General features: G+C 35.0%; 1 protein-coding gene across 2 annotated transcripts in view; it reads right to left on the bottom strand.

Moving 5' to 3' along the window:
• LOC149558022 (putative transporter C405.03c) overlaps positions 1–15,365 on the bottom strand; it is a 62,149-nt gene extending 46,784 nt beyond the window's left edge. The window contains exons 1-2 of one of the 2 annotated variants that reach the window (XM_089786082.1): positions 15,041–15,365; positions 13,433–13,834 (exon numbers count right to left, since the gene is read on the bottom strand). In XM_089786082.1, the coding sequence (XP_089642208.1) occupies positions 13,433–13,834; positions 15,041–15,064 (426 nt within the window). In that variant the 5' untranslated portion in view covers positions 15,065–15,365. Of the gene's footprint in view, positions 1–13,432; positions 13,835–14,626; positions 14,997–15,040 lie in introns of those variants that run through there. The other variant, XM_089786081.1, reaches the window with a different exon arrangement.
• Between the last annotated feature and the right edge of the window lie 208 nt (positions 15,366–15,573).

Genomic DNA, 15,573 nt, shown 5'->3' with positions numbered 1-15,573 from the left:
CACCACCATTCAAGAAGACAGTGCAGATGATTGAGCAAGTAATACCTTGTACAGAGAAGTTCTCTAAAGAGACTTTTCTTGGAAGATTGGAAACAACAGAAATAAGTTTGAAATAGTCCAGAGATTTGCCTAAAGTGGAGACTACCTTTAGCACACTAAGTATTCGTCCTACCCTATCAAGAAGTGCAAACACCAGTGGAGAATATGCTAGCAACAGTAGATCAAAATTTGAGGAAGACAGAGAGATTAAAGAAGGAATTTCCTTGCTTGTAAGAAGAGAACTAGATCGTAAAAAAATCTTCAAATGTTGAACTTGCGATGGATTTGATCATTATGCTTCTAAATGTCCTAAAAGAGTAAAGAAGTACAAAAGGAATTTCAAATCTACAAAGCCTAGAGAATGTTTGTATGTGAATGATGATGATGAATAAAATGAAAATTTTTTAAACAAAAGTGATGATGAGTTAGGATTTGTTGCTATAAAAGAAGAAAGTCTTGAAAAAGAAGTTAGAGAAGAAAGAGCCTTACTATCACAAGTTGAGAAGAAAGTTGATTAGATAATAGATAATGGTTGTTCACATCACATGGCTAGTGATATGAATAAGTTTGTTGAGTTCAATAGTTATGATGAAGGAATTGTCAGAGTTGGAAACAATGCAACTTGTCACATAAAGGGAATAGGATCCATTACTCTTGATGGAAAACTAACATAGATGATGTCTACTTTTTTTATGGATAAAAACATAATCTCTTGAGTGTTGGAAAACTAGTTGACAAGGGATATTAGTTGCAGTTCATATAAAAGACATGCTCTATCAAGGATAAGACTAGTAAGATGATTGGTACTAACACAAGATCTAGAGGTAATGTTTTCCAATTAAATCCTACAAAAATTACATGTTTGGTTGCTAACGCTGATAACAGTTGGTTATGGCATACAAGGTTTTGCCACATAAACTTTGATAATACTGAGAAACCAAGTGCTACATTCGCATTAAGAGACTTGCCTAAAATTGTGAAGCTTACAAACATTGTGTGCAAGGAATGTGTTATGGCTAAAGGAAAGAAAAGTTCTTTTCCTAGCAAGAAGTTCACTACAACAACGAAGTTGTAGATTGTTCACACAGATTTGAGTGGTCCTACAAAGACAAGAGGATTCTATGGTGAAAGTTATTTCATGATTCTTGTTGATGATTTTAGTAGGATGATGTGGGTTAGCATTTCTTAAGAAAAAGTTTGAAGCATTTGAGAAGTTTAAGGTGTTTAAGAACAGAGTTGAAAATGAGTGTGGATTAAAGATTAAGTGCTTAAGATCTGATAGAGATAGAGAGTTTAACTCCAATAAGCTTAACAATTTTTGTGAAGTGAATGGTATTAAGAGATAGCTTTTAGCCTCTAAAATGCATGAGCAAAATGGTATAGCTGAGAGAGGGAACATGTTTGTAACAGAAGCAGCAAGAGCTATGATGTTTGAAAATAATGTATCAAAGACATTCGAGAGAGAAGTAGTAAATACATTAGTATATACAATGAATAGAGTGCATATCAGAAAAGATACAAACAAGATTGCTTATGAATTATGGTTTGGACATGCATCATCAGTGAAGTATTTTAGAATTTTTGGAAGAAAATGTTACATTAAGAGAGATGATGACATTGATGAGTTTGATTCAAGAAGCGATGAAGGTATGTTCCTTGGTTATTCAATGAAACGAAAAGCTTATAGATTTTTTAATCAGAGGACTCAAACTATTGGTGAGAGCGCAAATGTGAAAGTGGATGAGAAGTTTGGAGTTCAAGAAAGAATACTTGATTATGATTCTGATGAAGAAGCTAATCCTAAGGCTAAATATTATTATGATTCTGATGAAGAAGCTAATCCTAAGGCTAACTTATTCAACTATTTTATGAAACTAACAATGATTTGCAGAATGAGACTCAAGTTGTTAAACACAGAGAGGAACCAAGATCTGAATCAAGAGTAGAAGTAAGAGTTGAGACAGTGACACCAAATAAGAATTTGACAAAGAATCACCTTGCTGATCAGATTGTTGGAAGCAAAGACAGCAGAGTTATGACAAGAAATAGAGTACATGAAGAGTTATGTTTGATTTCTCAAGTGAAGCCTAAAAGTATAGATGAAGCTAGCAATTGGATTCAAGCTATGAAAGAGGAGTTAGATTAGATTGAGAAAAATGATACATGGGAATTAGTTCCTAGAGCTAAGGACAATAACATTATAGGAACTAAATGAGTTTTTAGAAATAAAATGAATGAACGAGGAGAGGTTATGAGAAACAAAGCTAGACTAGTATACAAAGGATATTCACAATAAGAAGGTATAGATTATGAAGAGACATTTGCACCTATTGCCAAAATTGAAGCAGCAAGAATGTTTTTGGCTTATACAACTAACAATAAATTCAAAATGTATTAGATGGATGTGAAGTCAACATTTCTGAATGGAGAACTTGAACAAGAAGTATATATTGAGTAGCTTGAAGGATTTTTTTTGACAGAAAGAGATATGATATGTAAGTTAAAGAAAGCACTATATAGATCATAGTTACGAGACTCAGACTCGCCTCTGACTCGGAAAGTCAAAATCTAACTCAGACTCGGTGATTGAACTCGACAAGGACTCAAAAAATTGAAACCCTATGAAATTCAAATATTTTTAAGGATTTTAATATTTTTTCATGCATCTTTTAGTCAATTAACATCATATATACAATAATTGAGATAAATAGAACCTACTTAATACACATACACAATTTTGCATAGAACACATAAGTATAAAAGAAAACTTTTGAAGGAAAAAAATTGAATAACACAATATAAAGTAATAAACATAGTGTCACTATAGTGTCAAATGTCTACAATATTCATGGATTACGAAATTCATGGTATCAAAAGTTCAAAACATATATCAAAAAAACTAGAGTGTAGAATAGTAGAAGACTAAGGCTCATAGTAGCCTATGTCCTCCTATATATATGCCTAAGATAAGTCATGGAAGATTGTAGAGTCATCCTCTCTCCCTGTGTCTAAGGATGAACCTCATCCTCATCCTCATCCTCATCATCATCATCATTATCATCCTCACCCACATAATCCTCATCATCAGACTCAGATCTATCACTCCTAGCTTCAGGGTCTTGCACTCTGTCTCCTTGCACTCTAGCCTCCTCAACTACAATCGCTACTACCTTAGCTTCCTGATCCACCTGATCATCCCACCCCATGTCTTAATCACTAAAGACAGGATCAAAAATCTCTATGTTCCACTCTGTGTGTGGGTCAACATCCTCTAATACAATCGGTGATGTATCAATGCCCAAGATCTATCTATGGCGAAGGCGAAGGTTGTAGTCAACAAAGACAAGATCGTTCAATTTTTTCACTACCAACCTATTGTGCTTCTTCAAGTGTATATTCTCAAATAGACTCCAATTATGTTCACATCCTGATGCACTAGATGGTTGGCTCAAGATGCGAATAGCAATCCTCTATAAATTTGGCACCTTAATGCCAAACATCTCCCACCATGCATCTGAAAAAAGAAAATTTTAAATTAATTCAATAACTTTGACTTTATCAAATTAAAATGGTAATAGAATTAGAAATTAGGATGTAGAGTTAAAGATTTTTACAAGGCATCAATTTTGTCCTATTTTTCTTGCACAACTCCTGTGCAAATAAGTCCCCTTGAGCTTTCTTAAACAAATCAATCTCATGGACTGCAATTGTTCCAATTGTTGAATCAGGTGACATTCTCTCTACAACATCGTAGAGGCCACTCCACACCTCATCATTAGCCTTGAAATGTGAGCTGAATTGGTATGTTGGATTAAGGAAGTAGGATGCTTCATGTATAGGTCTGTGAAGTAGATTGTGCCAATGTCTATCAATGACATCTCATATAGGCCCATACTTATCTCGATTCCCTGCGAAAAAAGAGTGAAAGACCTCTTTCACCCTATCCATGCCCTCATAAATGTAGCCCATTGAGGGGCTTCTCTCCATTAGCAATTCATAGGAGAATAACAAGAGTCTTTACAAATTGCAATCATTATGAAAGTTGAAAGAGAAACAATTAGCTTTAAGTTTTTTCTTTAAAAAATGAACAATAATTTAAAACATAATTTTATAAAAAAAAAAAGTTGAAATAAGGACGAAAAGGAAAATTACCGTCACAATATCAGTGAGTGATGTCTAAAAGGAGGCCTCATCAAAAACGCGATTAGTTGCATCAATCCCTACAATGGTCTTTGTATATGATGATGCAATCCACTCTTTACTAACAAACATGCATCTCAAACCTCCCTTTGAATCAAGCAAAGATTTCAATGTGAGAAAATTGGTTGTAAATCTAGTGACCCCTAGACAAGACAAATCCTTTTGGTCAATGTATTTCCTTGCGAGGTTGAGGACCCATGTATGATTATATATGTATTTGCATATACCTTCCTTGCTCTATAATTTTTTTTATCCAAGTGAGTTTACCAAGATCCTCTAACATTAAGTCAATGCAGTGAGTAGCACAAGGGGTCCAAAATATGTGAGCGTGTCTCTCTATAAGAAGTTTTTCTACAACAACATGATTTGCTACATTATCTGTAACTATCTGCACCACATTCTCCTCACCCATGTCCTTTATCACTTCATCCATTACCTTACAAAGATATTTAACATTTTTTGTTTTTCCTGAGGCATCAGTTGATTTCAAAAAAAATGTGGCACTTGAAGAAAAAGAAACAAATTAGTATAATGATCAATGATGAATCATAATTTATAAAGTCATAATTTATAAACTTAATCACTTAAGTACAAGTTCTACTTCTCAATTTTTTATGTCTACGACTCTAAGTACAATTACCTAATGAGGAGACAAGAAAGTTGAGGACTCTTCTACTCCTATCAGTGCAACCATCAATCATGATGATGCAACCCTTTGTCTTCCACACCTCATGCTGCTCCTTGATTGCACCTTCTACATCAGCCACCCTTTGGGTCAAAATAGGGCCTCCTAGCTTGTCAGCATTAGGGGCTTTGAACCTCGGACTAGAAATAGTAATAACATCGATTGCAATTTCCCAATAAGGGGACCTAAAACAAATTAAATAAAATTTAAAGTTAAACAAATTCGTATATTATAATTAAATTTGAAAATAGAATACAAATTAAAAAATTTTAAAAAAAATTATTGTCTCTTGAAAGTTGAAACTTAAAAGCAAAAGAAGTAAGACATAAATTTAAATTTAAATAAATAAGTACCTTGCTGCATTGAATGAAATGTTGTTGTAGATGAAGAAGTCTCCAAGTGCTAATTTTGCATAATCATGTTTCTCCTTGTTCCAACCTATGTTCTTAAGCGATGGTTGTGCACTTGAAGCCATGCATGGAACAAACATGGAATCAAGTGTTGATCTTTGCTTGCGAATGTGAGGCGCAATGGTCACACTCATAGAAGCAATGGCATCTATAGGTGGAGTAGGGGATAATAGAAAGCGAAAACTAGAAGATCCATGTTGGGCTAGTTGTGTCATTTCTTCTTGTTGCTTCTTTTTCAATTCTTTTTTCTCCATTTTTTCCTCTAAAAGAGTTTGCATATCTTGCATAACATCGTAGGGTACATTTTTGCATTTTTTAGCATCACGCCTAGGTATATAGCTAGGTGATACTTCAATCTATTTATTCCTCCCCCATTATATACTACACCACAATGCCAACATGTAACAACTCCCTTTTTGTGGCCCGGGGTGGCATGTTTTGAAGCCCTATCCCTTGTTATTGCACTTGGGTCTGCATCAGGGTTAAATGCAGGCCTAGTTCCACTTCCAGAAGGCTCACCATTAGGCATTATGTCAATGTGCTTGCTACTGTGATATGAATAAATTATAAATAGAAAAAAGTTAGCATCAAATAAGATTTTTAAACTTTAGGGCCTTCTTACTTTGTCATCAAGATAAATTAGAATAAATCTAGATTTTAAATAGTAGATAGCATAAGTAGAGACTAAAAAAATGTAAAAAAAATGGAAACTAAAAAATATGAATGTAAAACATATTACAAAACAACACAAAGAAATGCAACTTGTTGCTTATCTCTTCAAATTTGCACAAAGTCAAACAATGGAAATGCAAGTAAGTTTGTAGAAGCCTCCTCCAAATGCTTCTTTAAGCTCCTCTCAATGCTTTAGTGCAAGCTACAAAGTTGCACAAACCATTAACAATTGATATAGGAGAGCCAATCGGTTTGCTGATTTCTCTCTCAAAACCCCAATACTCTTCTCTAACTCTTTCCTCTCTATCACAAGCATAAGAAAATGGTGAAATAACCTTTTTAGGTCAAATAGATATTATAACAACCAGAAAAATGCAACTTAAGTCATTGATTTTTTATTTTTTGCACTTTAATGTCTTTGTCGTAGGCGAGAGTCCTAGGCTTAGGACTCGGCAAGTCTGGCGAGTCTTTGGACTTGGCGAGTACACATGGACTCTGCTAGGACTCGGTCGAGTCTGAGTCCAGATGCCAGTTGCCTCAAAAAGTGCACCTTTTTTTCGAACTCACAAAGTCTCGAAACATTGATACAAATTAAAGCAAGCATCTAAAACCTGGTATGCAAGGTTGGATAAGTATTTGGCAAAATTGGGATTTGCTAAGGGAAATGTCGATAGTAACTTGTATCTAAAAGAAATTGAGAATGGTCTATTAATTATTGTGATATTTGTGGATGACATAATCTTTGGAGGTGATGATGAAGCAAGTGACAAATTTGCTTATGAAATGAAGAAAGAATTTGAAATGAGCATAATTGGTGAGATGAAATATTTCTTGGGTTTGCAGATTGTGCAGAATAGTGAAGGTATTTTCATTTTTCAGACTAAGTATTTGAAAGACTTGTTGAAGAGATTTGGTTTGGAAAGTTGTAAGTCTTTTGGTACACCTATCGTAACTGGTCATAAGTTATCTAGCAAAGATGAGACACCTACTATTGAGCAAAAGAAGTACAGATCCATGATTGGAGGTTTGGAATATTTAACTCATATAAGACCAGATATAGCTAATGCACTTGGCATTTTTGTGAGATTTCAACTTGACCCCAAGGAAGCACATTATGCAGTAGTAAAGAGGATTTTCAGATACTTGAAGGGTATACCTGATTATGGATTGTGGTATGGTAGATCAAAGGACTTTACTCTATGTAGATATATCGATGAGGACTGGGCAGGTAGTATGGATGATAGAAAAAGTACAAGTGGTGGAGCATTTTTCCTAAGAGGAAGATTGGTTCTTGGCTAAGCAAGAAACAAGACTATATTTCACAGAGCACAATAGAAGTAGAATATATAGCGACAACAAATAATTGCAATCATATCATGTAGATGAAACAAATGCTGAAGGATATTGGGATAGATTTTTTAGAACCTATTATCGTACATTGTGATAACACAAGTACAATGAGTATGATTGAGAATCTCATGTTACATTCTAAGATGAAGCACATATCTATTAAGTATCATGTTTTAAGAGAGAAGGCTATAGAAAAAGAGATTAGATTGGAATATTTTAGTACAAAGGAGTAGATTGAAAATATTTTTACAAAGCCTTTACCTAAGGATATGTTTGAGTATTTGAGAGGTATGCTTGGGGTTATGCCCTTACCTACTTTAGAGTAGATGATGCAGAGATTGCATCAATCCAATGGTACGAAGCACTATTGTTCATCTGGACTGAATGTTGATGCTTCTTTTATGGGGGAGTATCTGTGTTTGAGTTGAGTCATGAAGGACTCTTGGTAGTTGGTATTGAATAGTGTCTTTGGACACTTGATCTGATTGAAGACATTGAGTAGAAGATTGACATAATGATGCCTTTTTCATTGATGTCAATGGGGGAGAGAATACATGAAAAACATTTCCTGAGAATGGGAAAGAGAAGTATCTCTTGAGAATTGGAGAGAGTTATGAAGAAAAAGATTGATGTCAATGAGGGAAGTATATCAATGGGGGAGCAGCAACACTGATAAAGAGTTGTTCCAGAGAGATTCAGATTCAATTGATGAAAAAGATTTGAAAAGATGAGAGCAACACTAGCAGCAGCAGAGTTGTATTTGGTATTCTTGGAACTTCGATGTTTTTCATCTATATTGCCATCAATGCCAAAGGGGGAGATTGTTAGCATCAATGCTGATGATATTCCTATAGGGGAGTATCCTAGCATTATTAGGGCATTCGAGAGGTTGATATCATGACTATGTGTTGCATTCATGACTATGTTTGTCATTGATGTCAACATACTGAGAAGATTGGCAGAGTAGAAGATAGTGTTTGAGACTGTGTGGTTCGAGGATTGAAGATGAGGTCAAGCAAAGTTGAGGACATGTTCTATAGGATGGCCTGATAATGTGGCTAAGAACACATGCACAAAGTCGAAGATTGGTAATAGTTATTTGATATTTATAGAAGACAGTTTATAGACAGAGTTCCTGAGAAGTGGTTTCTAGTAATTGAATTATATCTCCTAACAGGGATAGAATATGGTTGAGTGCAGTTAGACAAAGGAAGAAGACATCTTGATGATGACATTAGCGAGTTTTCCAAATTCGTACATGTGAATGTTATGTTACATATGGTATTAGAGCATTGGGTTTGACACTGAAACCTTGGGTCCAGCACTATTTTTGAAAAACTGGATATATAAATGTTGAAAAAGATTTATTTTACATAATGGATATTGCAATCAAAACTTGGAAAAACACACTGGAAAAAAAATCATTCAGAATAGCCAGGAAGATTGAAATGATATAAAGTGGACAAATGTATGAACTATGATATCATAAAGACGAAACCTAATTAAAAAGGATTGGCAAGTTGAGTGTTGGAGATCAGGTTTGACAACCCAAATTTTGAAATCCTTGGCTAGGGTGGAATTAGGCTGATTTTTCGAACAAGTATCCAGATGTTTTAATTATTTTGTCGAATAACTATTGGGACTTCAATCGAACAAGTGATCTTAGTTGGTTGTCCAGACACCTCAGTTATTTTGTCAAATAACTGTTGGGACTTCAACCCACCTAAATACTTAGATGGCAAGACCAGAATGATATATATGTCTTATCCTTGGTGGGAGGGCCATTCTTTGTTGAGAATGAAAAGGTCAAAATGGGTCCAGATACCAAGACTTGCGCAATCCAAACACAGTTTATATAATTTTGATAAAATGTTATCTAAATTCATCATGATCGGGTTTGTTGACCCAAATTAATGATAGAAATAAATTGTTACCTATTGAATTTGAATTGAATGAAAACAAAACTGTGAACCATGATCCTTTCTGATGTTGGTTAAACAACAAGATCATTATGTGCTCTAGTAAGGAGTGAAACTATCAATGCTTGTTTATAGTTGTAAACCTTGACAAGATGGGCATGGAAGCCTAAGTTATACAAAGGGAAAAGATGAATTTTCAAGTGTTTACAAAAAAATGATGAGAATCTTATGAATTGTTTTAGATGCTTATGATCTTGATTTGATGATCTTGCATAGTATATCATGTTTTTACCCTTGAGCACATTGTTATACATGTATAATACACATGCGATGTTGACTTTACTTATTGAGCTATTGAATATTGTTTTGGAGATATCCTATCATGAAATGATTATTCTAATGAAATATTGGGCATGAAGGCCAAGGTTACAATGGAAAAACATGGATTCACTAACCTATTATAGGTAATCTATAAGTTTGCAAGGACAATCTACCTATTAATAAGTGCCTTATGCCAAATGGTATGTATAAGTGATTTAAGAACTTGCTAGTTGAAGAATTTCAACTTTACTTACTTTCAGTCATTGAATCTTGAAAATCCTCTTAAATGAAGATATCAATATGGTATCAAACTAATGATATGGTGAGTGTCTACAAAGTATGATAGGAATATGAAACATAATCAACTCAACCAATGCTGAGATGACCACCATTACGGTAAAGTGAACTCAGGTGAGCACGTGTTCAATTTTATGTTACCATGCAAGTATCTTTCTGGAAACTTTTAAGTAAAAAATGGAGCTTGAGTTTCGATTATGATTATGATTCTGACCTAATTGAGAAAAGAAATGATATCACAATGTTATATATATTGTATGTGGAATATTCTTTTAGTGTCAAATTTGCAGAGATCATCAATGATGATGAACCACAAGGGGAATGGTATGTTATAGTACAATTTTAAAATACTCCTTTATAAAGTTCGTTGCAATTTCAAGTTCATCAAAGGACGACGAATCACAAGGGGAATGGTATGTTATAGTGAAAGATTCATAAAGACTGTGAGCCGACAATGTTATGTAATCATGAAAAGATGTATTGTATTGTGTATTGTTTTATCTTAATGAGTCCCTATTGTAATTGTAATTGTAATTGGGAATGCCTCAAGGCCAACTCAATAAATTGTTTTTAGGACTTGTATAAAAAAAGGTTTGTTTCCTTGGTTGTCATATGGATAATGTGGATTAAGTGTATGCGTATGCTATAAGTGAAGAAGATTAGTACATGTGAGTAAGTGATCAAAGGGATTATTGTGATACGAGGTGGGGGATATGGTATTGAGATCTTAGAAGTGTTTGGTGCAAAAAAGGAATGGTAAGAGGATGGAGCAAGAGTATGAATTGCTGAAATTTGTTGTATTTTCTGTTATTCTGAAAGGAATAATACAGAGGCCACTTGGACAATGAGTTCGATGATCTTGTGCCTAAAGTTGTTTGGATAGTGGGTCCTTCTACCTTCTACACTCCTAATAGGATTGGAATCTCCTCACAAGGCTTCAAAGTCTCCTAATAGGGACTATTATATGCTAAATGTATTTCATTGGCTCCTAATAGAGTCCATCCTCTTACAAGGAACTTATTTATTAGTAAATCATTTTGTGGGTACCATCCCCATCGGGGTTTTCCGTTTGATTAAAGGTTTCCCTAGTTAACATATCTGGTATTATTGTATACAGTTAGCTTCTTATGGTTGTTGTTTATGTTGATCTCATGTTTGAAAATTAATAAGGTTAATAAAAGTTGTCTTGATTAGATAACTGATTCACCCCCCTCTCAGTTATCTTGGTGGACTTTACTTTCTAACATGGTGACCCTAGTTCGGTTTTCCTCTAGTACCCCTTCCTGTAGTCCCTCAGCAAGCCTCTTCAACTATCAACTTTATCAGCCTACTATTGCAATGAGAACTGAATAGCACCAGTCTCATTGATATGTTCTTTTATACTTTTAACTTTATATAACAAATTTGGCATGAATTCTTCTTGTGCATGCAAATGAAACAACACATGATATATATAAGAACACTTTATTAATTCAGTATTCATGTACAATACATGTTATCAATGCAACATAATCATAACACTCCCATGTTCTCTTTTATTTTTATTTCTCTTTGAAAGTTTTAGGTTTTGTTTTGCTTACAATGGTTTTCATCATGTGCATCTTCTTCTCTTTGGTGATGGTAGTCTCAAAGAATTTATTGCCTTCGGTTCTCATGGTTGACCTCCTTTCAATGTTTCTGAAGGGAAAGGAAGCTTTGTGCCAACAAATGAGGGAGATGACAAATCACCTGATCCACTGCAGGACTCACTTGGAGGGCACTCCACACGACACTCTCCAACACCTTTTCTCGAGTGGCTTCTCTCTTAACGTGAGTTTTGATGGACACCTATAGTAACACAACAAAGTCTGATGCCAATGCCTGTTCACCTTCAAAGAGTTATGGGTTTTCCTCCTCCTAGTGGCTACTTTCGTCATAGTCTATGAGTGGCCCATTTCTTTCCCTTCGTCATTCAAAGTTTGTCACTTCCCAAGGTTGTAGAGGCAACAATGCCAAATGTTTACCACTACGGGTAAAGTAAATTAATGCATACTATGGATGGAAGAAATGTGACAGATACAAATAAGAGCAATGTAATATTAGAGAACTGCAACTTCTTTCATTAATGCCAATCAAGTTTACATCCAAATATGACTCCATAGTCCATACATAGTGATAAGCATAAAGATGATGCCATATATTTCCTCCAAGGGTGTACATATAAACTTAGAGGGGGTGCAAGGTAAACCATCTCGACTTATAACTGCCTACCTCTCAGGCATAACAACAACCAACAACATATTAACAATTAACAACATATTTATGATGACAATACAACTATGCCCAACAAATATGGATTCAGCTCTACATTTTCTACCAATAAAGAGCCCAAGGCAAATGGATTTCTTAGAGTAGGTGACTCAAGACAAATGGAGTAAGATAACCAATGAAGACCTGGATGATGCTCCACTAAGAGCAGTACATAGAATCATGGGGAAAGAGATCATAATGTCTGATCATAGGATCAAGGTTAGTATTGATATCCCAATGACCTTCATTGCTTTACTTCTGGTTATGAGTTTGCTGAAATTGGAGGCTATGCATATCTGCAAAAGAGTGTTTAATAACAATTTGTTAGGTAACATGGAAAGTTCGATGGAGAATGTAGATGCGAATTTACAAGTTTACCATGAAGGTTATGTTTCTGAAGAAGGAGATGGGCAGTTAGTGGCTTTGGATTTTCTGAAGAGGCCTCTTCTTACATTGAGGGAGAAGGAGGGTTTTGAAAATTGTAAATGGGCACTTGTTAGAAATTTGGAACTTTTACAGAGGAGGTCTGGATTAAAAGAAACTCCAGGCTTTGACTAGTGGACAAACTATCTTTTGAGGAAGAGTTTTCTCCTCCCTATCTAAGGCCAGAGTCTGCACCTGCTGAGAAAATGGTAGAAGAAATTTTTGCCTGAAGAGCTAATAAGGAGCCGATAAAGCCAGGGATGCTTCACCGTGGCAAAGTAAGGTCCACTCAGGTAATTCTTCCTCTTCCTTGTTGTCACTTGCAGATGGCAGACCATGGAAATTTAGACAAGCAAAAGATTGGGAAGCTGATCCATGCCAATCTTAGTACAATGATAATGGCTCTGAAGGCTATATTTGTACGCCTGTTCTAGCTAAGGAGATTTACATTTTATCAGTCATTTTCTTTGAGCGGCCTATATTATCTTGGACAGTATTTAGGCTTACATTATTGAGGTTTTGTGTAGTAAGGGCATCTATTTGCTTGTTGAAGCTGAGCTCTTTGGACTGGACATGGTGTGTTATATTGTGGTCTCTCATGCTTTTTAGTTTTTATTATGTATGTAATTTGTTTTTGGTAATAGAAACTTATGGCTTCGGCCTTTTACTGATAAAAAATAAGCGCTTCAGCAATTCCAATGCAACAGAAATTAGAAAGCACATAAATAAACTCTTCCATTAGCCCATTATTTTCTATGTCTCTGCAACACAGACTTCAATAAAAATAAGGAGTTGACTGTGTAATGGTTCTCATCATTAAAGCTTACCTCTGTAGCAAACCATATCGGTGCTATACAAAAACTACATTTTGCAACTTCCCATGATGTAAGCTCTTCCTGATACACGAAACCTTCAGAGTCCTCTTTGCTTTTTATGAGCAGTGGTTTTCCTTCTTCCTCTGCACAAAGATCATTGTGATTGACTTTTCTTGACAGACAATGATCCATCTTAGTTTCCAAAACTTTATACATTAGATTTATCTTCGCTGGTAAATCAAGATAACAAGAGGTGTCAACAATAGCATCCGCCCCTTTTTTGTTATTTTTATGCTTCCTACTTATCAGGCCGCAGATCCGGTCTTTTATAATAGCTATGGGAAGGTAGACTACCATAAGAGAAACTCCCAAATATGTGAGCGCAAATGGTTGCTTGTACGTCAGAAATATATCCTGCAGTGTACAGAAACATGAGAACTTTGATCACTATAAACGAAATTTATCTTCGTAATTTCATAGTTTGATATAAACAAATGATACTAAATGAGAGAAAATAAATCCAATCAAGCAACAAGAAGAAAAAGCTAGTTAGATAAACATTTATCTAACGTGTTTCTACTGATCAATATGCTCAAGCATAAGTAATCATTATCCAAATGTGAGTTCATTCTTTCAATTTTTTTGCAGAAATAACAGGTTAGAACTATCTACTGCCAGATGACACAAAAGTTTAAACAACCACTAGAGATGGTTTCAAACCTCCAACAAATGTATATATTGCTCTCAAACACATCATATGCCAGCCCTCAAGCTAAGGTTGAATATACTTATCAATGAAGATATCTAGTCTCTAACGTTTTGGGAAGAATTTTTCTTTTGTTGGCCCTCTTTGATCATACCTAGGAAAGGTCAGCCTTCAAACATGCCACCAGGTAGAGCTGAACTATAGCAATGTAGATTATTGCAATATAACTTATGTAATCATTGAAACCGTCAACTATGTCTTTAAACAAGGGAGTATTGTCTTAGGACGAGAACCAAAGAATACATAAATTAAGAAAAGCATCTCATACTAAGCAACAACATACGAGAGTTTTCTTTCCATAAGAACTAGATCAAACCCACAGAATAGAACTGAATTCCTACAGTTCTTCACAAAGATTTCCTGACAATTTCAGAAGAAGAATCAAACTCAAATCGAATCCTAATATATAATGTATATAGACAAAAAACAACAAATCTAACCTGGGTGACTTCAGCCGAGGTGACCCATATGAGAACAACTATAACAATAAGCACCAACCCTGCATTGTACCGCCATCCCATTTCTTCTATCACGCACCAAAAACCCTCACAAAACCACAATTCTTAAAATCCAAAAACTATTGTGCAGACACCAATATTGTCAAAGTCCATTAATGCAAAACAAATTTATTTTTTCAGCAATCGTTCACTAGAAACAGACTCTCTTCAAGTCCTCCATCTTGCAATTGCACCCACTATAAAAACTATCATAACAAACATGTTTGTATGCTGTTACACCTTCAAATTATCTTCCGAAATGTGAAAAGACGATAATAAATATGGTTTCTCAAATATATACAGATGTAATGTACAGAAGGAAATAATGCACGATACGAGAGAGTTTGAAATAAATACATAGCATACAGGTGCCATTTTCATGCAACTCCACGACAAATGCAGTTTTCATGCTGCACGTATTGAGTTTTACTTAATCATATTGTTGCTTTTCACATCAGTTGTCTGCAGGATATGTTGAAAAAGCGTTGTGCGTGCTTTGCTATAAGATAACGTGTATGCACCTATGACGTCCTCCGTATTGATAACAGGTTTTCTACAAGGGGAGTTAGGGAAATGGCTATGCAGCTGGCCAGTTTAGTTAGATAATTTACGTAGGGGAGGTTTAAACAAAAAAACACGTACAGCAATTCCCCCTTGTTAAGATATCTAAATACGTGGCTGCATAGTCATTGCCGAGAGTTAGTACCTATGAGATGTAAGATATTGCAAATGCATTCAATTGGAAGGGTGTGGGGTTGGTTTGTTTTTTTTGGTGTCGGGATTGAGTGGTTTCCAGAACTTTAATTAAGGTAATATATAAATAATTAGCTTATTTAGGTGGTGAAGGTTGAGGGATTTTTATGTGTTTAATTTGGATTTATGTTATAAAG

The sequence above is a fragment of the Cupressus sempervirens genome, chromosome 5, assembly GCF_028749045.1.
Source record: "Cupressus sempervirens isolate cs-2001-9-10 chromosome 5, ASM2874904v1, whole genome shotgun sequence".
Classification (NCBI taxonomy): domain Eukaryota; kingdom Viridiplantae; phylum Streptophyta; class Pinopsida; order Cupressales; family Cupressaceae; genus Cupressus; species Cupressus sempervirens.
The sequence above is the reverse complement of the archived record's forward strand: the minus strand, read 5'-3'. Positions and strand labels throughout refer to the sequence as shown.